The sequence below is a fragment of the Boleophthalmus pectinirostris genome, unplaced genomic scaffold (genome assembly GCF_026225935.1).
Source record: "Boleophthalmus pectinirostris isolate CB_2022bp ecotype Guang Dong unplaced genomic scaffold, ASM2622593v1 HiC_scaffold_4, whole genome shotgun sequence".
NCBI lineage: Eukaryota > Metazoa > Chordata > Actinopteri > Gobiiformes > Gobiidae > Boleophthalmus > Boleophthalmus pectinirostris.
In genome coordinates this window covers 38,043,472-38,070,479 of record NW_026571353.1, presented here as the reverse complement: position 1 = coordinate 38,070,479, position 27,008 = coordinate 38,043,472, and the positions used below count along the sequence as shown (strand labels likewise).

General features: G+C 41.1%; 1 protein-coding gene across 1 annotated transcript in view; it reads right to left on the bottom strand.

The window, feature by feature from the left end:
• ddr2l (discoidin domain receptor family, member 2, like) overlaps positions 1 to 22,494 on the bottom strand; it is a 47,456-nt gene extending 24,962 nt beyond the window's left edge. The window contains exons 1-10 of the mRNA XM_055161692.1: positions 22,094 to 22,494; positions 17,290 to 17,387; positions 15,812 to 15,914; positions 13,898 to 13,964; positions 13,134 to 13,286; positions 11,573 to 11,720; positions 9,659 to 9,764; positions 3,596 to 3,776; positions 1,353 to 1,596; positions 66 to 164 (exon numbers count right to left, since the gene is read on the bottom strand). Coding sequence (XP_055017667.1) covers positions 66 to 164; positions 1,353 to 1,596; positions 3,596 to 3,776; positions 9,659 to 9,764; positions 11,573 to 11,720; positions 13,134 to 13,286; positions 13,898 to 13,964; positions 15,812 to 15,914; positions 17,290 to 17,347 — 1,159 coding nt within the window. The 5' untranslated portion in view covers positions 17,348 to 17,387; positions 22,094 to 22,494. The remainder of the gene's footprint in view (positions 1 to 65; positions 165 to 1,352; positions 1,597 to 3,595; positions 3,777 to 9,658; positions 9,765 to 11,572; positions 11,721 to 13,133; positions 13,287 to 13,897; positions 13,965 to 15,811; positions 15,915 to 17,289; positions 17,388 to 22,093) is intronic.
• Between the last annotated feature and the right edge of the window lie 4,514 nt (positions 22,495 to 27,008).

Sequence of the window (27,008 nt, the reverse complement as noted above, 5' to 3'; positions counted from 1 at the left end):
CCCGTCCTTTGCGTCAGATGCCCTCCCGTCCCGTCCTTTGCGTCAGATGCCCTCCCGTCCTGTACCTGAGTGGGGGGACACCGTGGCGGTCGGGTGGAGCACGGGTGCGGAGGTCGTCTTCTCTTCGTCGCTCAGAGGCGTCGTCTCTGTGACTACGGCGTCTTCTGAGGGACAAACCACAACAGCACATTACAATTATGTGAATGAAACAAAACACGACGACTGGGCCAGGACTAAACCAGGACTAAACCAGGACTAAACCAGGACTGAACCAGGACTAAACCAGGACTAAACCAGGACTAAACCAGGACTATACAAGGACTAAACCAGGACTAAACCAGGACTATACAAGGACTAAACCAGGACTAAACCAGGACTATACAAGGACTAAACCAGGACTAAACCAGGACTATAACAAGGACTAAACCAGGACTGAACCAGGACTGAACCAGGACTGAAAAAAAAAACTAAACCAGGACTAAACAAGGACTAATCCAGGATGAAACCAGGACTAAACCAGGACTGAATCAGGACTAAACAAGGACTGAACCAGGATTAAACCAGGACTAAACAAGGATTAAACCAGGACTAAAACCATGATTGAACCAGGACTAAACCAGGACTAAACAAGGACTAAAACCACGATTGAACCAGGACTAAACAAAGACTAAACCAGGACTAAACCAGGACTAAACAAGGACTAAACCAGGACTGAACCAGGACTGAACCAGGACTGAAAAAAAAAAACTAAACCAGGACTAAACCAGGACTAATTCAGGATGAAACCAGGACTAAACCAGGACTGAACCAGGACTAAACCAGGACTAAACAAGGATTAAACCAGGACTAAAACCAGGATTGAACCAGGACTGAAAAAAAAAAACTAAACCAGGAAAAAACCCAGACTAAAGCAGGACTAAACAAGGACTAATCCAGGATGAAACCAGGACTAAACCAGGACTGAATCAGGACTAAACAAGGATTGAACCAGGATTAAACCAGGACTAAACAAGGATTAAACCAGGACTAAAACCATGATTGAACCAGGACTAAACCAGGACTAAACAAGGACTAAAACCACGATTGAACCAGGACTAAACAAAGACTAAACCAGGACTAAACCAGGACTAAACAAGGACTAAACCAGGACTAAACCAGGAATAAACATGGATTAAACCAGGACTAAAACCATGATTAAACCAGGACTAAACCAGAATTAAACAAGGACTGAACCAAGACTAAACAAGGACTAAACCAGGACTAAACCAATGGACTAACCAAGGACTAAACAAGGACTGAACCAACTAAACAAGGACTAAACTAAACAATAAACTAAACTAAACTCTCTGCACCTGAGTGGAAGGAGATCTCGCTGAACATCATCCAGACGTCGGCGAAGGTGAAGTTGCAGCGTACGACTCGGCCCGCGCGCCCTAAAGGCACCGTCACGTAACGAGCGCTCGGGTTCCGATCGTCCAGGACCGTCCTGAACTCCACACGCTCCGCCCCAAAACGACCCAGGAGGCGGGGCTTAAACTCACACGACACCGACGAGAAGATCTTCACTCCACGAGAAAACATGTTATTACTGTGGACCTGAAAAACAGAGAAACCAGGACTGAACCAGGACTGAACCAGGACTAGACCAGGACTAAACCAGGACTGAACCAGGACTAGACCAGGACTAGAAGACAGGACTGAACCAGGACTAGACCAGGACTGAACCAGGACTAGACCAGGACTGAGCCAGGACTAGACCAGAACTGAACCAGGACTAGACCAGGACTGAGCCAGGACTAGACCAGAACTGAACCAGGACTAAACCAGGACTGAACCAGGACAAGACCAGGACTGAACCAGGACAAGACCAGGACTGAACCAGGACTGAACCAGGACTGAACCAGGACTGAACCAGGACTGAACCAGGACTGAAAGGACAGGACTAGACCAGGACTGAACCAGGACTGAACCAGGACTGAAACAGGACTGAAGCAGGACTGAGACCAGGACTAAACCAGGACTGAACCAGGACTGAACCAGGACTGAACCAGGACTAGACCAGGACTGAACCAGGACTAGACCAGGACTGAACCAGGACTAAACCAGGACTGAACCAGGACTAGACCAGGACTGAACCAGGACTAACTAGACCAGGACTGAACCAGGACTAGACCAGGACTGAACCAGGACTAGACCAGGACTGAACCAGGACTAAACAGGACTGAACCAGGACTAAAACCAGGACTGAACCAGGACTAAACCAGGACTAAAACAGGACTAAACCAGGTCTAAAACAGGGCTAAACCAGGACTAAACCAGGACTAAACCAGGACTGAACCAGGACTAGACCAGGACTGAACCAGAAACAAACCTGGTCGTGACCAGACTAACTGTCAAGATTATTTTAGCTCCGTCTCCAAGAACGTCTAAAGAAACAGTTTAGTCAAAAGTTTCAGCACGAGCATCACACACCTGAGTCAGAAACACACCTGTCTCTGTCTGACACAGTTTTATATTCACGTGTGGCTTGAGACTTTTACAGTCCATACACGGCCACGCACGGGACACGGGACACATGTGTGGGGACGGGGAACACATGTGTGCGTAGATGCTGCACTCATCAAAAAGGCACAATCCATAAAACCCTATGGTCATGATTTCATTAAAAAGATCTTGCACACGTGTCTGTTGTGAGGAGCAGTGCAGCTTTTACAAACACAGACGCTGGTTTGGACTCTGAGGATGACTGTGGGTTCTGTCTGTTCACTCCTTCGTCACGTCTGTCTCTCTCTCTCTCTCCATTCCCTCGTCTCTCGCTCCCTGTCAAACTGCAAACAGCTTTGAGCGGATTTTATCGTTTTTTGTTGTGGTACATGTGAAGAGTTCTGTTACAGCTTCACTTTTACACACAGCGGAACTTAAGCTCCACACGTACGACCGCATTTGGGAAGGGGACAGGCAACTTCACTCCCCGGACGTATTAACCAGACTCTGCACTCCACAGTCTCCTCTCTGTCCACAGAGCGACCGGGAGAGGAGCAGGAGAACATTAGAGGAGCCATTGCTCTGGTCTTCTCAGAATCACTGTAAACACAAAGTGCAGCTTCAAACCTCAGGCCTGTGTTAACTTTGGTTCGACTCAGGGTTATTTCTGTCATGGAATGAGTTGAGGCCTAAACTGGAGATGGAACTAGATTCAGCTCAGGATTTCAGATAAGCCTGGATTTTTTAAGACACTTTGGTGGAATATACCCCTGAACTGCAGAAGGACTAGACCAGGACTAAACCAAGACTGAACCAGGACTAAAAAACGTGTTTTCTGTCTGCCCTGTCTGCCCTGCTGCCCTGTCTGCTCCTGTCTGCCCCTGCTCCTGTCTGCTCCTGCTGCTCTGTCTGCCCCTGCCCCTGCTGCTGCTCCTGTCTGCTCCTGCCTGCTCCTGTCTGCTCCCGTCTGCTCCTGCTGCTGCCTCCTGCCTGCTCCTGTCTGCCCTGCCTGCTCCTGCTGCTCCTGCCTGCTCCTGCTCTGTCCTCCTGCCTCCTGCCTGCCCTGTCTGCCCTGCCTGCCCCTGTCTGCTCCTGTCTGCTCCCGTCTTACCTTCATGTGGGTGAAGTTTCTGGTCCTGTCGAAGGTGAACTCGATGCTCACGTGGCTGAGGCTTTGGTTTTTCCAGCCCATGTAGTCGTACCCGGGCCGGACCTGGTACTGCCGCGTGGACAGGAAGTCGTCCAGACCGGTCACTCCATCGGTCAGCTGCCCTAGGCCCCCGACCCACCGCCTGAACACACAACACACACAACGCAAAACTTTAAAAACACACAACGCAAAACTTTAAAAACACACAACGCAAAACTTTAAAAACACACAACGCAAAACTTTAAAAAACACACAACGCAAAACTTTAAAAACACACAAAACTTTCAAAACACACAACGCAAAACTTTAAAACACACAACGCAAAACTTTAAAAAACACACAAAACTTTCAAAACACACAACGCAAAACTTTAAAACACACAACGCAAAACTTTAAAAAACACACAAAACTTTCAAACACACAAACGCAAAACTTTAAAACACACAACGCAAAACTTTAAAAAACACACAAAACTTTCAAAAACACACAAAACTTTCAAAACACACAACGCAAAACTTTAAAACACACAACGCAAAACTTAAAAAACACACAAAACTTTCAAAACACAAAAACGCAAACTTTAAAAAACACACACAAATTTAAAACAAAACTTTAAAACAACAACGCAAAACTTTAAAACACACAACAAACTTTAAAAAACACAACGCAAAACTTTAAAAAACACACAACGCAAAACTTTAAAAAACACACAACGCAAAACTTTAAAAACACACAACGCAAAACTTTAAAAAACACACAACGCAAAACTTTAAAAAACACAAACGCAAAAACTTTAAAAACACACAACGCAAAACTTTAAAAAACACACGCAAAACTTTAAAAAACACACAAACGCAAAACTTTAAAAAACAACACAAAACTTTCAAAACACACAACGCAAAACTTTAAAAAAACACAAAACTTTCAAAACACACAACGCAAAACTTTAAAAACACACAAAACTTTAAAAACACACAACGCAAAACTTTAAAAAACACAACAAAACAAAACTTTAAAAACAGCAAAAACTTAAAACACACAAGCAAAACTTTAAAAAACACACAACTTTGCAAAACTTTAAAAACACAAACGCAAAACTTTAAAAACACACAACGCAAAACTTTAAAAAAAACACAACGCAAAACTTTTAAAAACACACAACGCAAAACTTTAAAAAACACACAACGCAAAACTTTAAAAACACACAACGCAAAACTTTAAAAAACACACAACGCAAAACTTTAAAAAACACAACGCAAAACTTTAAAAAACACACAACGCAAAACTTTTAAAAAACACAACGCAAAACTTTAAAAAACACACAACGCAAAACTTTAAAAAAACACAACGCAAAACTTTAAAAAACACACAACGCAAAACTTTAAAAAACACACAACGCAAAACTTTAAAAAACACACAACACAAAATTTTAAAAAACACACAACGCAAAACTTTAAAAAACACACAACGCAAAACTTTAAAAAAACACACAACGCAAAACTTAAAAAAACACAACGCAAAAACTTTAAAAACACACAACAAAATTTAAAACACAACGCAAAACTTTAAAAAACACACAACGCAAAACTTTAAAAACACAACGCAAAACTTTAAAAACTTTAAAAAACACACAACGCAAAACTTTAAAAAACACAACGCAAAACTTTAAAAAAACAACAACGCAAAACTTTAAAAACACACAACGCAAAACTTTAAAAAAACACAAACGCAAACTTTAAAAAACACACAACGCAAAACTTTTAAAAACACACAACGCAAAACTTTAAAAAAACACACAACGCAAAACTTTAAAAACACACAACGCAAAACTTTAAAAAACACACAACGCAAAACTTTAAAAAACACACAACGCAAAACTTTAAAAACACACAACGCAAAACTTTAAAAAACACAACGCAAAACTTTAAAAACACACAACGCAAAACTTTAAAAAACACACAACGCAAAACTTTAAAAAACACAACGCAAAACTTTAAAAAACACACAACAACGCAAAACTTTAAAAACACACAACGCAAAACTTTAAAAAAACACACAACGCAAAAAACTTTAAAAACACACAACGCAAAACTTTAAAAACACACAACGCAAAACTTTAAAAAAACACAACGCAAAACTTTAAAAAAACACACAACGCAAAACTTTTAAAAACAACACAAACGCAAAACTTTAAAAAAACACAACGCAAAACTTTAAAACACACAACGCAAAACTTTAAAAAACACACAACGCAAAACTTTAAAAACACACAACGCAAAACTTTAAAAAACACACAACGCAAAACTTTAAAAAACACACAACGCAAAACTTTAAAAAACACACAACGCAAAACTTTAAAAACACACAACGCAAAACTTTAAAAAACACAACGCAAAAACTTTAAAAACACACAACGCAAAACTTTAAAAAACAACGCAAAACTTTAAAAAACACACAACGCAAAACTTTAAAAAACACAACGCAAAACTTTAAAAAACACAAACGCAAAACTTTAAAAAACACAACGCAAAACTTTAAAAAACACAACGCAAAACTTTAAAAAACACACAACGCAAAACTTTAAAAACACACAACGCAAAACTTTAAAAACACAACGCAAACTTTAAAAAAACACACAACGCAAAACTTTAAAAAACACAACGCAAAACTTAAAAACACAACGCAAAACTTTAAAAAACACACAACGCAAAACTTTAAAAACACACAACGCAAAACTTTAAAAAACACAACAAAACGCAAAAACTTTAAAAACACACAACGCAAAACTTTAAAAACACACAATGCAAAACTTTAAAAACACACAACGCAAACTTTAAAAAACACACAACGCAAACTTTAAAAACACAACGCAAAACTTAAAAAAACACAAAACGCAAAAACTTTAAAAACACACAACGCAAAACTTTAAAAACACACAACGCAAAACTTTAAAAACACACAACGCAAAAACTTTAAAAACACACAACGCAAAAAAACTTTAAAAAACACAACGCAAAACTTTAAAAAACACAACGCAAAACTTTAAAAAACACAACGCAAAAACTTTAAAAAACACACAACGCAAAACTTTAAAAAAACACAACGCAAAACTTTAAAAAACACACAACGCAAAACTTTAAAAAACACACACACAACGCAAAACTTTAAAAACACACAACTTTAAAACGCAAAACTTTAAAAAACACAACGCAAAACTTTAAAAAACACACAACGCAAAACTTTAAAAACACAACGCAAAACTTTAAAAAACACACAACGCAAAACTTTAAAAAACACACAACGCAAAACTTTAAAAAACACACAACGCAAAACTTTAAAAAACACACAACGCAAAACTTTAAAAAACACAACGCAAAACTTTAAAAAACACAACACAAAACTTTAAAAAACACAACGCAAAACTTTAAAAAACACACAACGCAAAACTTTAACAACACAAACTATTATTACTGTTAGAGATATTTTTACTATTATTAAATACAGGGTGTCCCAAAAAATTTGATAAAATTTTGCAGGCTAATAATTTTGGCAATTCTTGTTGAGATAACCTCAAATTTTCACAGAATGTACAGAAACAGATCAAGATTTTATATTTAATGTTTTATATTTGTTCATGTTTCATGTTGAGCCGTTCACTCCAATCACTTCAATCATTTTGCATGTTGGAATCTGCTCGCACACAGTCATAGATAAAACAAAAATGCTAAATTTGGCAAACCAATTTGGACTTGGTACCAAAAATGTAAAGAGTTTGGCTGATTATGCAGGACTAAAGGATCTGGTACCAACATCAACATCAGAAGAGAAGGTCGAGCAAGTTTGTGAAAAACCCCAAGAAGTCCGTAAGGAGAACAAATTTGGAAACCCAGATTCCTCGAATGAATTGCCGTACTAGATTCTTTAGCGTAATGCATAATCAGCCTTCCTCTTTACATTTTCGGTACCAAGTCCAAATTTGTTTAATGAAGTTTTTCCAAATTTTGCATTGAAGGCTGCACAATTCTGGGTGACTGGGTGCGAGCACATAGCCAGGCTGGTGCCACCTAGTGCCTCCACTCAATTTCATTTCTCTCCAGCGACTAGGTCAGGAATCAGAAAACACTAGACGGTTCGCAAAAACCCTGGAAGTGCGAAATTGGGCACCAGCCAATCAACGAAGGGACATATATTCAGTGTTGTCAACGATTCCTGAGATCGAGAATTTAAAGCCAGAACAAGAGAATGTTTAGTGAATTTCATCAAGGGGAAAGATGTTATTGTCCTTCTTCCTACGGGATTTGGGAAAAGCTTAAAATACCAGTTAGTCCCATTAGCGGTGCATTACATACGTCACAACCAAATAGAAGCGACTGGTTAAATGATAAAAAGTACCCGCCTACCGTCCTGCGAACGAATCCTAATGTTGCGAGGTCAGACGGTTTCTACGAAGTGAAACAAAGTGAAACCGGCTGATGAATCAGGCTATCAAGAAGTCCGTAAGGGGAACAAATTTGGAAACCCAGATTCCTTGAATGACGGTTTGGAGTACCAGAACCTTGTGACATCACTGAGTGTGGAGTGAATGAAGAGTGCACCTTTTATACTTTGAGCGTCTGGAAAAACTACACTAAAGGACTAAAAGCAATGGGCCTCATTCATGAAATATTCTTATGAACAAATTTGCACTTAAGGCCTTCTTACGAACATTTTTGGCATTTACAAAACCTTTTCTGAACTAAAAATGTTCTTCTGGAAGAACAAATCCTGCGAACAGTCAGGAGCACTCGTAAGAACAAAAATTCTAGTGTTTTAGAATATTATTACTCTGGTAAGTGGAAGTTACGGAATTTTTTTAAAGGTTGTATAGAGGATTTTCCAAGGAACGAGAAATCCAGCGACTGTTTGTCCTTTTTCAAATGTTGCGCATGCGTGAAACCACCTCCCCTCCCCTACAGCTCCTACGTAGAAACACCTCCTCCCTCCTCCTCCTTACGCCAGAAACAGGTTTGTTTACAGCCGGTGAACTGCACATGACTTGTAAACAACTAACTACAGTGTTGGTTAGGCAAGACGGAGAAGTGAGGAGCGGGGGAGCGGGTGCGCGGACATTTCGTGCCTGGAGAAGTGAGGAGCAGGGGGAAGAGCGGATCGGGCAGCGGGGAGAGGAGCAGGAAAGCGGTGCAGAGAAGGTTGCGCGGAGATTCAGTGCGAATGAACTAACTACAACACGCAGCAGCAAGCGGACTCTTTCTTTGCCTTGAAAATTACGTTTTCAGACATAGGATATCGCTTTCGTGTCCTGAAAAACGTTTGACTAGCTCTTGGAAATAAAGTACATTTTCATAATAAGCAGAAGTGACCTGTCCAGGAGTAATTTGTGGACCAGTGCTTCAGTCTTTAGACCCTGCGTCTGCTTCAGTCGCGCCATCGCTGGAATGAATCTCCAAGAATCACCTTAGTTTGGCGTCGCTGCTTTTCCTCTTGTCTTCTTCTTTCAGCGACCTCAAAAACGGACTTTCTTTTGCGGTGAACTGCTCCTGGATTCTTGTCGCCATTGCAACAAACTTTGTGCGAACTGCGAGGAAGATATAGGTCAAAAAAAGCCGCTAAGAACTGTTGCGTTGGTGGAGTAAACAGCGTCTGTGCGGCTTGCGTCTGTGGACTGTGTGACAGTCGTACGTAAACCACGTACCGGCGGCGCAGGCAAGTCAGTTACGCTAGAAACGTAGGGAGTTTGATTGACAGCCTGTCAGCTCACAGATAACGAGGCAGTGTCGTTATCTATTGGCAAATGTTTAGCCCCACCACGTCCAGAGTTGATGAATTTTTATTCTCTTTTTTTTGGTCATCATAATTACAAGGCGACTGCATCTGTATAATCTATCATTGACAACTTGAAACAAAAAAAAAACAAAAAAATCCTCCATACAACCTTTAAAGTAAAAACTCATGAGTAAGGCCCATTGTTGTTCTTATTGTTATTCTGAAATTGCTGCGTTATAAAGCGAGTGAAAGTGTACGTGCCCTCTGAGTCTGGAGCCGTCGTAGGTGGAGTCGTTGAGGCTGACGACAGGGAGACCAGGAGGAGTCATGAAGTGTCCCTCTGGAGCCGAGTACGACACCAGACCGTCTGAAACACAAGTGTACACAAGTGTTTCAATACTACAACAATACACACAAACAAATGAACTATAAACACATGGGAATACACCACTGGTTTATTGTTGCTGCTTATTTAGACGTTTATTAACATACACATAAGTCATTTCCTTTGTAGATCAACAAAGTTTGTCTAAATCTAAATGACCCAGAAAAGTCTTTTTGTATTTGGCTGATACTTATACTACAAAAATACTACAACTACTACCACTACTACTGCTACTACTACTACTACACTAGAACCTAAAAATATTACAACTAAAAATACTACTGCTACTACTACTACCACTACTACTACTACCACTACTACTACTACTACTACTGCTACTACTACTACTACTACTACTACTACTACCACTACTACTACTACTACTACCACTACTACTACTACTACCACTACTACCACTACTACTACTACTACTACTACTACTACTACTACTACTACCACTACTACTACTACTACTACTACTACTACTACTACTACTACTACCACTACTACTACTACTACTACACTACCACTACTACTACTACTACTACTACTACTACTACTACTACTACTACTACTACCTACTACTACTACTACTACTACTACTACTACTACCTACTACTGCTACTACTACTACTACTACTACTACTACTACTACTACTACCACTACCACTACTACTACTACTACTACTACTACTACTACCACTACCACTACTACTACTACTACTACTACTACTACTGCTACTACTACTACTACTACTACTACTACTACTACTGCTACTACTACCACTACTACTACTACCACTACCACCGCTATTGCTACTACTACTACAGTAGAACCTAAAAATATTACAACTCAAAATACTACTACTACCACTACTACCACTTCTAGTATTACTTCTACCACTACTACTGCTAGTACACTACTACTATTACCACTGCCACTACTACTACTACTACTATTAGTACTACTACTATTACCACTACCTATACCACTACCACTACCGCCACTATTACTACTAGTACCGTCACTACTACTATTACTACTAGTACCATCACTACTACTATTACTACTAGTACCGTCACTACTACTATTACTACTAGTACCGTCACTACTACTATTACTACTAGTACCATCACTACTACTATTACTACTAGTACCGTCACTACTACTATTACTACTAGTACCATCACTACTACTATTCCTACTAGTACCATCACTACTACTATCCTACTAGTACCACACTACTACTACTACTACTACTACTACCTACTAGTACCGTCACTACTACTATTGCTACTAGTACCGTCACTACTACTATTCCTACTAGTACCGTCACTACTACTATTCCTACTAGTCCTACTACTACTATTCCTACTAGTACCATCACTACTACTATTCCTACTAGTACCATCACTACTACTATTCCTACTAGTACCATCACTACTACTATTACTACTAGTACCGTCACTACTACTATTACTACTAGTACCATCACTACTACTATTACTACTAGTACCATCACTACTACTATTACTACTAGTACCGTCACTACTACTATTACTACTAGTACCATCACTACTACTATTACTACTAGTACCGTCACTACTACTATTACTACTAGTACCATCACTACTACTATTCCTACTAGTACCATCACTACTACTATTCCTACTAGTACCATCACTACTACTATTCCTACTAGTACCATCACTACTACTATTACTACTAGTACCATCACTACTACTATTACTACTACATTCACTCCTCCTCGTGCTCCTCGTCCTTGTACCTTCCCAGTTGCAGCCGTACAGCTCGAGTCTCATGCAGACGGTGGAGGAGAGTTTGGGCACAGGCAGAACTCGGACGAAGCGCGTGATCACAGGAGGGTGGAGGTCGTTCAGGACGGAGGCGTACGCGTTTGTGTTCCCCTCGAGAACCTGAAGAAACACATCATACAGTTACACCTGATGCCCTCCCCCCACGTACAGGCAATTATACCTGATCCCCTGCCAGTCTCCTCTATGGAGTAAAAAAGCTTTCAGAAATATTTGTGTGCATAGGATAGAAATCTGTGCATATTTGTCTGTAGTTGAGCACAAAATAAATATTTGTAAACTCTCGATTGAGTCCAGTCGTGCGTAAAATGTGTTGTGTGTATTTTATCCGTCAGAATATGAATTGAAAAGTTACATCATCAAGAATTACAATCACAGAATGAAAATGTACTATTATGCTTTCTTCGGTAAGAATATGAATTCAAAGACGTGACTCGACTGTCAAAAATTTGTCGTCACTTGGCAGAAGAAACATTGATCGAGATGCCGGACTTTTGCGCCACATATGGACTGAACCAGGACTAAACCAGGAATAAATCAGGACTGAACCAGGACTAAACCAGGACTAAACCAGGACTAAATCAGGACTGAACCAGGACTAAACCAGGACTAAATCAACTGACCAGGACTAAATCAGGACTGAACCAGGACTAAACCAGGACTAAATCAGGACTGAACCAGGACTGGACTAAACCAGGACTAAACCAGGACTAACCAGGACTAAATCAGGACTGAACCAGGACTAAAGGAATTCAGGACTATAAATCAGTACTGAAGAAAGCGTAATCGTAAATTTCCTTTTCGTGATTGCATTTCTTGATGTCGTAACTTTTCAATTCGTATTCTGATGGATAAAATACACACAACACATTTTCTGTACGACTGGACTCAATCGAGAGTTTACGAATATTTATTTTATGCTCAACTACAGACAAATATGCACGGATTTCTATCCTATGCACACAAATATTCCTGAAAGCTTTCTTACTCCATGCTCCTCTATCAGGTCATGAAACACAGAGGTGCACTCGTTTGTGAAAGCAAATCAACACAGATGCCCTCCCGTACTCCTGTATCCCTGTGTGTCTGATACCCTCCCAGCTTCATTGTGTTGCGTCTTACTCAAAGGTCAACAGACAGGAAGTGTCACTGATGTCACTTCCTGTCATTTAACTCTCTGCATTGTTTACATTTCCGTCTCTTTCTGAGTTCGTGCAGCAAACAGTTGTTAAAGAAATCATATTCTGCCCTGCTTTTGTTCTTGTTCAGTCCTGGTTTAGTCCTACGTCAGTCCTTCGTTTAGTCCTGGTTCAGTCCTAGTTTAGTCCTTGGTTCAGTCCTGGTTCAGTCCTGGTTAAGTTCTGGGTCAGTCCTGGTTCTGTCCTGGTTCAGTCCTGGTTTGGTCTTGGGTCAGTCCTTAATTTAGTCCTGGCTTAATCCCGGTTCAGTCCCAATGTAGTCAAGGTTTAGTCCTGGTTTAGTCCTCGTTCAATCCTGGTTCAGTCCTAGTTTTACCGTGTTTCCCTGGCGGTTCCTCCAGGACTTCCACAGGACCCCGTCTCGGCTGTAGTTAAGGCGGTATGCTCGGGCAAACTCATTCCCAGAGTTGTGAGCGTATCGTCCCTGAGTGCCCACCACCGTGAGGAACGTCAGCCGGCCCAGGTCCACCTTAAAAACACAAGAGTCAGTGTGCCCAGGTCCACCTTAAAAACACAAGAGTCAGTGTGCCCAGGTCCACCTTAAAAACACAAGAGTCAGTGTGCCCAGGTCCACCTTAAAAACACAAGAGTCAGTGTGCCCAGGTCCACCTTTAAAACACAACAGTCTATGGCCCAGACTCTTACATATAAATGCTTACAATTAAATAATATAATATAAACTAATTAATATAATATATTATGTAAGATATCTAAGATGTAAACTGTCCTCTACACCTGATCTGGTCTCGTCTGTTTTGCTAAGCAGAGAATATCAGGTGGGTCTAGTGCAAACTGTTGATGTGTCATTAGGCAAGACACTGCCTAGGATGAATGTGGTGTGAGTGTTGGTGGTGAAAGGAGCAGATGGTTCAGACTGGCAGCCTCACTTCCATCAGTCTGTCCCAGGGCAGCTGTGGCTACAGTAGAATCTCACTGAGTGTGGCGTGAATGAAGAATAATTGTGAAGCTCTATTACTGTTAACCACTCTGCCACACCACATGTGACCAGAGTCATGTGACCAGAGTCATGTGACCAGAGTCATGTGACCAGAGTCATGTGACCAGAGTCATGTGACTGACCTGTAGGTACTGGGAGTCAGAGGCCACCTGAGGACACCAGGCTCCATCCCCCTCCTCACGGTTCAGCCTGAAGAGAGATACAGAGGTCATGCAGAGGTCATGCAGAGGTCATCCAGGTGAGCTACAGTTCAACACTGTTTTGATGCTGTTTTGTACTTAAAAACATTTATCAGAAATCCTACAGAGAGAAAAAGAGATGATGCATCTTGAGGAGCTCTCCAGAATGAAAAAAAACAAATACACAGTGTCCCTCCAGTTGGTGCAGTTTGATTCCTCACATGTGCTGCTCAAACCGTCTGGTCTGGGACCAAAACCAAGTTTTGGTTGAGTCCTAGTTTAGTCCCACTTCTTATTCATTTTCATTTGAGCATTTATCTTTTTGTGGTCGATGAAAAGTCGATCTTATAAAACCGAACAGTAAAGCTAATGAGCAACTAGCATACTAACAGTGCAGTTCCTAATTATCAGACAATAAAACTCTTTATATTAGATACAGACAGACACAGTGCACTTGTTTTGACCTCAGCAGCTGCTTATACAAGATACAAACACTGTACTGGAGCAACACATTTACTCAAATACACGAGAAAAATCAAGTACTGGCCCTTTAAATAGAGTCATCATAAAAGTGAACAGGTGTGTTGTGTTGTGTACAGGTGTACTGTGTCGTGTTGTGTTGTGTACAGGTGTATCGTGTTGTGTTGTGTACAGGTGTATTGTGTTGTGTTGTGTACAGGTGTATTGTGTTGTGTTGTGTACAGGTGTATTGTGTTGTGTTGTGTTCAGGTGTATTGTGTTGTGTTGTGTACAGGTGTATTGTGTTGTGTTGTGTACAGGTGTATTGTGTCGTGTTGTGTACAGGTGTATTGTGTTGTGTTGTGTACAGGTGTATTGTGTCGTGTTCTGTTGTGTCTTGTTGTGTTGAGTCTTGTTGTGTTGTGTTGTGTACAGGTGTATTGTGTTGTGTTGTGTACAGGTGTGTTGTGTTGTGTTGTGTACAGGTGTATTGTGTTGTGTTGTGTACAGGTGTATTGTGTCGTGTTGTGTACAGGTGTATTGTGTGTGTTGTGTTCAGGTGTATTGTGTTGTGTTGTGTTCAGGTGTATTGTGTTGTGTTGTGTTGTGTTGTGTACAGGTGTATTGTGTTGTGTTGTGTACAGGTGTATTGTGTCGTGTTGTGTTCAGGTGTATTGTGTCGTGTTGTGTTCAGGTGTATTGTGTGTGTTGTGTTCAGTGTATTGTGTTGTGTTGTATTGTGTTGTGTTGTGTTCAGGTGTATTGTGTTGTGTTGTGTTGTGTTGTGTACAGGTGTGTTGTGTCGTGTTGTGTACAGGTGTATTTGTGTCTGTTGTGTTCAGGTGTATTGTGTCGTGTTGTGTTCAGGTGTATTGTGTTGTGTTGTGTTCAGGTGTATTGTGTTGTGTTGTGTTGTGTACAGGTGTATTGTGTTGTGTTGTGTACAGGTGTGTTGTGTCGTGTTGTGTACAGGTGTATTGTGTCGTGTTGTGTTGTGTTCAGGTGTATTGTGTTGTGTTGTGTTCAGGTGTATTGTGTTGTGTTGTGTTGTGTGTGTACAGGTGTATTGTGTCGTGTTGTGTTGTGTCTTGTTGTGTTGAGTCTTGTTGTGTTGTGTTGTGTACAGGTGTGTTGTGTCGTGTTGTGTTGTGTACAGGTGTATTGTGTTGTGTTGTGTGTTGTGTACAGGTGTATTGTGTTGTGTTGTGTTGTACAGGTGTATTGTGTTTGTGTTGTGTTGTGTACAGGTGTATTGTGTTGTGTTGTGTACAGGTGTATTGTGTCGTGTTGTGTACAGGTGTATTGTGTTGTTGTGTTGTGTGTTGTGTACAGGTGTATTGTGTTGTGTTGTGTTGTGTACAGGTGTATTGTGTTGTGTTGTGTTGTGTTGTTGTGTACCTGGCGTACTGAGGTCCAGTGGTGAAATGCCATTGGCTGGAGGCGCTCAGGGCCTCGTTTCTGATTCGTCCATCCTCCAAACCCAGAGCGTACCTGCACAGACCTGACACACGGCATCATGGGAAATGTAGTCAAACAGAGAGAATTATGGGTAATGTAGTAGAGTTCATAGAGCGGAGACAGGTCAGAACTCTGAGGTGGAGTTTGCTGTGGAACTGTCAGATTACAGACGTGTTCATAACTCTGCCACGTTTACATGATGTTTTTAAATTCTGAATGAATTGTTCTGAATTAAATAGTTTGGAATAAAAATATTCTTCCCAATTACATGGAAATAATAATTCTAATTTGAGGTTTAAATGGAAAACATGTTAAATAGTCTTTATTTAATTCCGTTCAGCGTCTGGGGGTGGGGAAGGTTCTGATCGGACAGAGACACGAACGTATTTACGTCGACCGGAAGAAAACACAGACTTCAGCTGCTACCGGCTTTTCTGTCATCTCAGTTTGTCGTTACGCCACGGACACAAACACGATCTAAACTTTTTCCGCAGTGATGCCGATGATAACTGCGCAGCAGCTGGAGAATTCTCTCATCACGCATCGAGTGTCGGAAAAGGGAGGAAGAAGACAAACTGAGTGTGAGGCTGCTCCACCTCAGCCCACTACCACATCCCGCTCGCAAATCCAAAGAGACGTGGATGAAAATCCGAAGCCAGGACTGATGGAGCCGTATCGTCTGGAATCGTGTCAGAAGGGCGACCCAGTGAGCATGTGCTGAACGACCGGAATTATTTTTAAGAAGAATAAACATTTACGTGATCGAGGAATATATTAATTCGGCTTTAAAATCGGAATAAACCACTCACTTACTTTGGAATTAAGTTTATTTCCGAATAATCATTTTTATTAGGAAGTGTTTACATGCTCTTTTTAAAGTGGAATTCATTTTTATTCGGAATTAAAGCTCTCATGTAAACGTGGCATCTGTAATTACTGAAACAAAGTTCAATGTTTTCTGTCATTGTAAATAAACTTGAGATGAATGTGACATGTTTGTGGAGCCGATTCCAAACAAATAATGAGAAGGAGAAACATTTCTGGATCATGAATTTGGAAATTTCTCTCAAAAACTGAATCTCCCGTAGAATTATAAAAGCCAGAACATAAACCAAATCTCTTGATACTTTGCAGTGACGGCGCGCTGGAGGGTGTACGTGCATGTCTATGGTGATATGTTCAGCAGTTACCATGGAGACACAACGCACAGAAAACATTTTTAAATGGTCTCAATAAAAAATACAGAATGGATTTCAAGAGCACATCCAGATAAATCAGTTCTTTATGTCCAGAGATCAAGTTAAAGTCTAATTTGAGTAACAGAGTTTCAGACAGAGCAGTGCCTCCAGTTAGCGTCAGTTTAGAAAGTCCTAAAATCCATATTTAATTGGCGCAAAATGAAGTGAATCTGTGTTTACTTGGGTCGATCTGTCCAGAGGCTGCAGCAGTGAAGAAGAGCAGCACACACAGGAGCATGGTTCTCCAGCAAGACCAGGATCACAACCGGACTACATCTCTGAAACACACAAAAGATCCAAAAAACAGGATTACACCAGGATCACAACCGGACTACATCTCTGAAACACACAAAAGATCCAAAAAACAGGATTACACCAGGATCATAACCGGACTACATCTCTGAAATACACAAAAAGCAGGGTTAGACCAGGATCACAACCAGACTACATCTCTGAAACACACAAAAAGATCCAAAAAAAAAATAAAAATTGGTTACATCAGAATCACAACCAGACTACATCTCTGAAACGCACAAAAGATCCAAAAAACAGGATTACACCAGGATCATAACCGGACTACATCTCTGAAATACACAAAAAGCAGGGTTAGACCAGAATCACAACCAGACTACATCTCTGAAACACACAATAGATCCAAAAAAAAATAATAAAATTGGTTACATCAGAATCACAACCAGACTACATCTCTGAAACACACAAAAGATCCAAAAAACAGGATTACACCAGGATCATAACCGGACTACATCTCTGAAAGACCCAAAAGATCCAAAAAAACAGGGGTAGACCAGGATCAAGACCGGACTAGATCTCTGAAGGACCCAAAAACAGGGTTAGACCAGGATCACAACCAGACTACATCTCTTAAAAAAACAGGGCTAGACGAGGATTACAACTGGACTACATCTCTGAAAGACCCAAAAAGCAGGGTTAGACCAGGATCACAACCAGACTACATCTCTGAAACACACAAAAAGCAGGGTTAGACCAGGATCACAACCAGACTACATCTCTGAAACACACAAAAAGCAGGGTTAGACCAGGATCAGAACCGGACTACATCTCTGAAACACACAATAGATCCAAAAAAAATAATAAAATTGGTTACATCAGAATCACAACCAGACTACATCTCTGAAACACACAAAAGATCCAAAAAACAGGATTACACCAGGATCATAACCGGACTACATCTCTGAAATACACAAAAAGCAGGGTTAGACCAGGATCACAACCGGACTACATCTCTGAAAGACCCAAAAGATCCAAAAAAACAGGGGTAGACCAGGATCAAGACCGGACTAGATCTCTGAAGGACCCAAAAACAGGGTTAGACCAGGATCACAACCAGACTACATCTCTTAAAAAAACAGGGCTAGACGAGGATCACAACTGGACTACATCTCTAAAAGACCCAAAAAAACAGGGTTAGACCAGGATCACAACCGGACTACATCTCTGAAAGACCCAAAACATCCAACAAACAGGGTTAGACCAGGATCACAACCGGACTACACCTCTAAAAGACCCAAAAAAACGGGGTCAGACCAGGATCACAACCGGACTACATCTCTGAAAGACCCAAAAGATCCCAAAAAAACAGGGTTAGACCAGGATCACAACCAGACTACATCTCTTAAAAAAACAGGGTTAGATTAGGATCACAACTGGACTACATCTCTGAAAGACCCAAAACATCCAAAAAACAGGGTTAGACCAGGATCACAACCGGACTACATCTCTGAAAGACCCAAAAAACAGGGTTAGTCAAAACAAACAAAAAAACAAAAAACTGTATTTTATGAAGATTAATTTCTGATAATAATTATAATTCTGATTTATTTTTAATTACAAAAACATTGGACCTGATTCTCATTTATTTAGTTCTAATTTGGTGTTTTGTTTTGTTGTTTGGTCCAATCAGAACGCAGAGTGAGCGTCACATGACTCTCGTCGGGGTCTTCAAGTTCAACGCTGAAATCCAGCTGATTTAGACCTAAAAAGACTCTACAGATCTGAAACCAGGACATAAATCAGGGTTAGATCAGGATCATAACCGGACTACAGAAGTCCCAAAGAGACCAGGGTTTGATCAGGATCATAGCCGGACTGCAGAAGTCCCAAAGAGACCAGGGTTAGACCAGGATCATAGCCGGACTGCAGATGAGTCCTGATGTGGAGCAGCTGTGGTTTGTTGTGACTCAGAGTTTATAGAAACATCCAAACACGACTCTGTTATGTAACACCAGGTCTAAAGAGGGTTTAGACCGGGTTAAGTCCTGATTTAGACCTGCTTTAGTCCTGGTTTAATCCTGGTTTAATCCTGGTTTAGACTCGATTTAGACTTGGTTTAGACTTGGTTTAGTCCTGGTCTAGTCCTGGTTTAGTCCTGGTCTAGTCCTGGTCTAGTCCTGCTTTAGTCCTGCTTTAGTCCTGGTTTAGTCCTGGTTTAGTTCTGCTTAGTCCTGGTTTAGTTCTGTGTAAAAGTGAGAGGACACACCTGGAGGGTTTATGTGGGGCAGGTCTCAACATGAGACTCAGGTATGTCCTGGACCAGACAGAATCTAACACGGTCTGAACCAGGACTAAACTTGAACTGAACCAGGACTAAAGTCGAACTGAACCAGGACTAAACCAATACTGAACCAGGACTACAACCGTACTGAACCAGAACTAAACCCGAACTGAAGCAGGACTAAACCAAGACTAAACCAGGACTAAACCCAGACTGAACTAGGACTGAATCAAGACTGAACCAGGACTAAACCAGGACTAAATCAAGACTCAACAAGGAGTAAACCAGGAATAAACCAAGACTGAACCAGGACAAACCCAGGACTAAACCAAGACTGAAACAGGTCTAAACCAGGACTAAAACCAGGACTAAATCAAGACTCAGCCAGGACTAAACCAACACTGAACCAGGACTAAACCAAGACTCAACCAGGACTAAATCAAGACTGAACCAGGACAAACCCAGGACTAAACCAAGACTGAAACAGGTCTAAACCAGGAGTAAACCAGGACTAAAACCAGGACTAAATCAAGACTCAGCCAGGACTAAACCCGAACTGAAGCAGGACTAAACCAAGACTAAACCAGGACTAAATCAAGACTGAACCAGGACTAAACCAGGACTAAAACCAGGACTAAATCAAGACTCAGCCAGGACTAAACCAACACTGAACCAGGACTAAACCAAGACTCAACCAGGACTAAATCAAGACTGAACCAGGACAAACCCAGGACTAAACCAAGACTGAAACAGGTCTAAACCAGGACTAAAACCAGGACTAAATCAAGACTCAACCAGGACTAAATCAAGACTGAACCAGGACTAAAACCGGACTGAACCAGGACTAAACCAGGTTTAAACCATGACTAAAACCGGACTGAACCAGCACTGAACCAGGACTAAACTAAGACTGAACCAGGACAAAACCAAGACTGAACCAAGACTGAACGAGGACTCAATCGGGACTATTATTAAATACTAAAATTCTAAAACTAGTATCAAAGCTAAAGAAAAATATAAAAATAAAAATCACATTCTCTTGTCCAATTAAAGAGTTTTTTTTTTAAATTATAATTGTTGTCTGAGATTCTGCTCTGAGACGTCGACCGGTTCGTCCTGGTGAAACGGTCTTGGCTTCTCGTTAGTCTGACTGAACCTGTCAAAGTGTAAAACTAAACCCGACTTAAAAATAACTCAAACTTGATCTTCAGGGTCAAAGCGGGGTCGCGCCCTCTGACCTCTCACACACTGGAGGTTTGTGCGGCTCATAAACACGTTTTTATGAAGTTTACAAAATGTTTACAAAAATACGTTTAGATTAAATGAACTCAACGAAAAGGGTTTAGATCGTCTGTGTACTAAAGACTAAACCAGAATTTAACTAGGACTGAACCAGGACTAAAACAGGACTAAACTGGAACTAAACTGGATTTAAACTAGGATCAAACTAGAACCAAACCAGGACTAAACTGGGATTAAACCAGACTAAACTAGGAATAAATTGGGACTAAACCAAGACCAAAGCAGGACAAAACTAGGACTAAACGGGAATTAAACCAGGACTAAACCAAGACCAAACCAGGACTAAACTAGTTTTAAACTGAGATAAAACCAGGACTAAATCAGGACTAAATTGGAACTACATTAGGATTAAACCAGGACTAAACCAGGACTAAACTGGAAATAAACTAGGATTAAACCAGGTCTAAACCAAGACCAAACCAGGACAAAAAGACGACTAAACAGAGATTAAACCAGGACTAAACCAAGACGAAACCAGGACTAAACTTGGACTAAACTGGAACTAAACTGGTATTAAACCAGGATTAAACTAAAACCAAACCAGGACAAAACTAGGACTAAACAGGGATTAAACCACGACTAAACCAAGATCAAACCAGGACTAAACTAGGACTAAACTGGGATTAAACCAGGATTCAACCAGGACTAAACCTGGAATAAACCAGGACTAAACTGGAACTAAACTGGGATTAAACCAGACTAATCCAGGACTAAATCAAGACAAAACCAGGACTACACCAGGAATAAACCAGACCTAAAGCTGTAATAAACCAGTGCTACACCAGGACTAAATAAACTCAACCAGAACCTTGGCCCACACCAGGTTCCTCCAGGTTTACAAAGGTACTTTATTCAAACCAGTTCTAAAACAAGCATTAAACATTGATTAGGCTAAACCAGGACTAAACCAGGACTAGACCAGTTCTAAACTAGTTCCAGACCAGGACTAGAGCAGGACTGGAGCAGGACTAACCCTAATTTCCTCCAGACTCCGCTCGCTGAAGCTTCAGGAAAAGTTTAGGCCTGGGGCAGCCTCGGCCTCGGATCCTCTGGCTCACAGTGTCACGTTTTTACGCGTTAAAAACTCTTTATTTAAACTTAAAATTCACTTTAACGTGACTTTTCCTCGAGTTTGTCCGAAGTTCTTACCTGTTCTTTTTGTCGCTCCAGCAGCAGCGGGGCCTCGGTCCGTGTGTAGCCGCCTGACGGAGCGCTGTGCTCGGCCTGGCTCGGCGCGCACACTCGGTCCTCAGAGGTTCATCCTGGAGCTCGAGTAACGGTCCTTGGTGCGGTCACTGGCCCGGAGGAGCGGGCTGCAGAGCGGCCTGGGAGCGGCGCGGAGCCCGGGGAGGCGTCGTTAGCTCGGTGTGGGGCTCGGACACGGGCACGGGGCTGGAGACGGAGCTCGGGGGCCGTGTTTACATCACATCCGCGGGGAAGAGGAGGAGGAAGAGCCGGGGAAGAGCCGAGGAGGAGCCGAGGAGGAGCGAGGAGGACACCCGAGAAGTTCAAGCCCGGACCCCCCGGAGAAGAGCGGTGCGCGGGGGGCTGGGAGGGGCGCACACCGGGGCCGGGGCGGGGCAGGCCGGTGTGGCAACCGCGGAGAACTGATAGAACCTAGAGAATCTACTTTTGGGCGAAGTAATTTTTATAGTAATTTTGGGACCTAAATATACAATTTGTTCTTTACTTAAGCTTCGTCAGTGAACAATTTTCATAGATTTAAAAATATATTTGCGAGTATAATATTATTTTATACCATATTTTCTATTTTCAACAGTAAGTGTTTGGTAAATTAGCGCAGAGATTAAAAAATGATTATAACCAAAGTTTTCTGCGCATGTGCAGAGTGACCAGCAGAGGGCAGCACAGACTCTCTCTCGTCTTCCATGGCGCGTGTCTGTGTGTCCAGCAGGTGGCGCTATACACCCAGCGCTTTATTTCACTTTATTAACGCTGTGTTTTCATCAATACTTTTAAAGATGCACTGTGTAACTTTTCTCCGGAGGACGGTTCATCACCTGTTCTGTTGCTACTTTGCAGTGATATCATGCTGGGGATGTTCTACATGTATCTCTGCGACGGAAGGTGCAGCGGTTACCATGGAGACGCAATGCTAGGGCGACCAGACGTCCCTAGATTTATACAAAACCAGTGATTTGTCCCAGTTTTATACAAAAAAAATGTCCCAGGTGAGGTGTCCCTATTTTGACCAATTTTATCTAAACCAAGACTAAACCAGGACTACAACAGGTCTAAACCAGGACTAACACAGGACTATCACAATTTATTTTTTTTTTTTTTTAAACTTTATTTTTGTGTGTTTGAAAATTTTATACATTTACAAAACAAAACGAAACGGAAGTGCAGACCACAACAAAACAAAGTAAAATAAAATAAAAATTCAAATTCAAATTCAGAGCATCTAGAGTAAACAGTAGTTATCTGTCCTGACAGTATTAACATATCGAATTCAAATAATCGTTCCATTTCCTCCAATACCTATTACATTTAGCAGTAGAAAGTCTCAATGAAAATGTCAATCTTTCCATGTCATAAATCTCGTTGACGACTTTGATCCAGTCAGTGAGTCCAGGTGCATCTTTACACAACCATTTCCTGGTAATGGCTTTCTTTGCTCCAGCCAGCAATATTGACAAAAGATATTTGTCTGATTTCTGTAATCCACATATAATATTACAAAAAAAGACTTCAGTAAATCCCAATGATATTTTGGCAGGTGTAATCTGAATATGCTTTGAATAGCTTTTATCACCATTGTCCAGTAGGATGTGATCTTAACACAGTCCCAAAATATGTGAAAATATCCTGCTCTGACATCACCACAGTCTCTCCAACACCGAGCCTCTGGGTCATTACTCCGCTTACTCTTAATATAGGGTGTAACAAAAAAACCTACAGTAGTTTTCCATGTGAATTCTCTCCAAAGACCAGAGCTGGAGGTGGTCATTGCAGTTCTGCAGATATTGTACCAGTCATCCTCAGATATTGTAATATTAAAATCTTTTTCCCATGCTTCTTTAATGTATATACTAGAAATGTTCTTTGATGCTTGTAGACATTTGTGAGCAATGGTTATTTGTTTCTTAGGAGCATTACCTTTGCATGCTTCTAGAAAATAATTTACCAGATCCCCCTCTTCTGCAGGAAATTTTATTTTTCTATTGAAATAGTGTCTCAGCTGAAAGTATCTGAAAAGATCATGTTTTTCCAAATTGTACTTGTCTGAGAGTTCCAAATAGCTTTCCAGCACCTGCCTTTCAGTGATATAGACCAATAACCAGTAATACCATTTTGAGACCATTGTTGAAATCTGTTATCTGTTTTTGCTGGTAGAAATTCTGAGTCAAATGCTGGCCAGCGCATTATTTTGGCCCTTTGTTCAGTATTCTTGTTTTTAAGTATTTTACTCCAGATATTAATTGGTGTGTTTATCCATGGTGGCAATAGTTGTGAATTCAAATGTATTTTTATTAAAGGTTGGTCACCAAGTATAGATTGTATTGGGACATCAAAGTATGACTGGTCAATATCTTTCCATTTAACATCACAACTTGGGTCACACCAATTTATCAATATTCGTAACTGGGCTGCTTTATAGTAACTCTCTAGACAAGGTATAGCCAATCCACCTTCCTCCTTCCGTAATTGTAGAGTTTGAAATCGTATTCTTGGTTTTGTATTTCCCCAAATAAAATTTGAAATCATTCTATTCCATTCGTTGAATTGTTTGGTGGGTATTTCAACTGACAGCGCCTGAAATAGGTAAAGGAACCTTGGTAATAAATTCATTTTAACTATTTCAATCCTATTATACATATTCATTGATAGTATCCCCCGTCGCTGCAGGTCAGCCTTAATATTTGTAGTGAGTGTTCCATAATTTTCCTCATATATTAAAGATAAATCCTTTGGTATTAGTATTCCTAAATATTTGATGCAATTGCTTTGCCAATTAAAATTTGTCATTTTACATATCTCGGCGGATGGGTGATAGTGACTATCACAGTTTTTGACTACTCTGATCCCCACTAACAGTAAACAACAGCATAATTGTTATTTGTTTTGCCAAAATACTGAAAACTGTCTTTGCGAATGAACATAAAACAAAAAATGCCGCAACAGAAGTCCCTCAGGTCGTGACCGACACGAGAATGCACAATGTTACAAAATATTTTCACAATTTTATTTATACCAACCCCGGTGTGTCCCGGTCACTGTACACCAGGGGTCTCCAACCTGGAGCTCGGGGGCTACAGATAAAACTCTCCACCTCCTTCCAAGTTACTCACCAAGAGATTTCTGAATCATGTGTATTGTGTTTAATAACTAAAATCTGATTATTTACCATCACTGTTGGGCAAGTTACTTCAAAACTGTAATGTGTTATTTATTTATGACTTGTTTCTGTCATTTCAAAGTAATTTGTTACATTACAATATTACTGTGTTTAAAATATAAAACATTACACGACTATTGCAGCACTTTAAGAGACTCAACAAAATAACTGTCGCTGATCTTCAAATAACAATCAGCGAGAGAAGATGAGGAACTTTTGCGATATATATGGACTGAACCAGAACTAAACTAGGTCTAAACGAGGACTAAACCAGAGCTGAACCAGGAGTAAACAAGGTCTAAACCAGGACTAAATCAGGTCTAAATCAGGTCTAAACCAGGTCTAAACCAGGACTAAACCAGGACTAAACCAGGTCTAAACCAGGACTAAACCAGGACTAAATCAGGTCTAAATCATGTCTAAACCAGGTCTAAACCAGGACTAAACCAGGAGGACTAAACCAGAACTGAACCAGGATTGAACCTGGTCTAAACCAGAACTAAACCAGGACTAAAACCAGGTCTAAACCAGGTCTAAACCAGGACTAAACCAGGACTAAATCAGGTCTAAACAAGGTCTAAACCAGGTCTAAACCAGGTCTAAACCAGGACTAAACCAGGACTAAATCAGGACTAAGCCAGGACTAAATCAGGACTAAACCAGGTCTAAACCAGGACTAAACCAGGACTAAATCAGGACTAAACCAGCTCTAAACCAGCTGCCAGAGGTGGGACCAAGTCATTGTTTTGCAAGTCTCAAGTCTTTGACCTCAAGCCCGAGTCAAGTCCCAAGTCAAATACAGGCAAGTCCAAGTCGAGTATCGAGTCACTGTCCCATAAGTCCAAGTCAAGTCCAAGTCGTCTGCTTTGAGCTTCAAGTCATAAATCAGTAACACGAATTGAAGTTTTGGGTTTTTCTTCATACAAATTCGCTAAAATCACCGTGAGATCAGACTTGACTTGATAAAATGGACTAAGACTTGGGACTCGACTTAGACTTGAAGGTCAGTGACTTGGGACTTGACTTGGACTTGAGGTCAAAGATTTGAGAGTTGCAAAACATCGACTTGGTCTCACCTCTGGCAGCGGTGAAAAGTCGTCAAGGTTCTGCACTGTGTCGTTATTTCACAAAGCTGTTTTAGTTGTTCCTGGAAAAACCTTTGCTCTGTGTGTGGCTTGTAAAAAAACAAAAAAAAAAACACACTGAGTAACATTCCAGTCAAAGCACTAAAATCTTTGTTGGGAAAAGTGACAGAGTGCAGCTTTTTTAACCCTGAAGAACCGTGTTGCCTGTGAACCCGCTGACCCCAAACTCTGAGTCTGAGTCTGAGTCTCATTTTCCGTCTCTGAGTCGAGTTTGTTTCCATTTTGACCGAAAGTTACGTGTGAACCACATTCCACTGAGTCCACCCGGAATCCAGACCCAGACCGGGTCCTGACCTGGACTAGACCTGCACTAGACCTGGACTGGACCTGGACTAGACCCAGACCTGGACCAGACCCAGACTGGGATTAGACCTGGACTTCACCCAGATGTGGACCTGACCTGGAGTGGACCCAGACGGGGACTAGACCGGGACTAGACCCACACCTGGACCAGACTTGGACTGAACCCGGACCTGGACCAGACCTGGACCAGACCTAGATTAGACCTGGACTAAACCCAGACGTTGATCCGACCTGGACCAAACCTGGTCTCGACCTA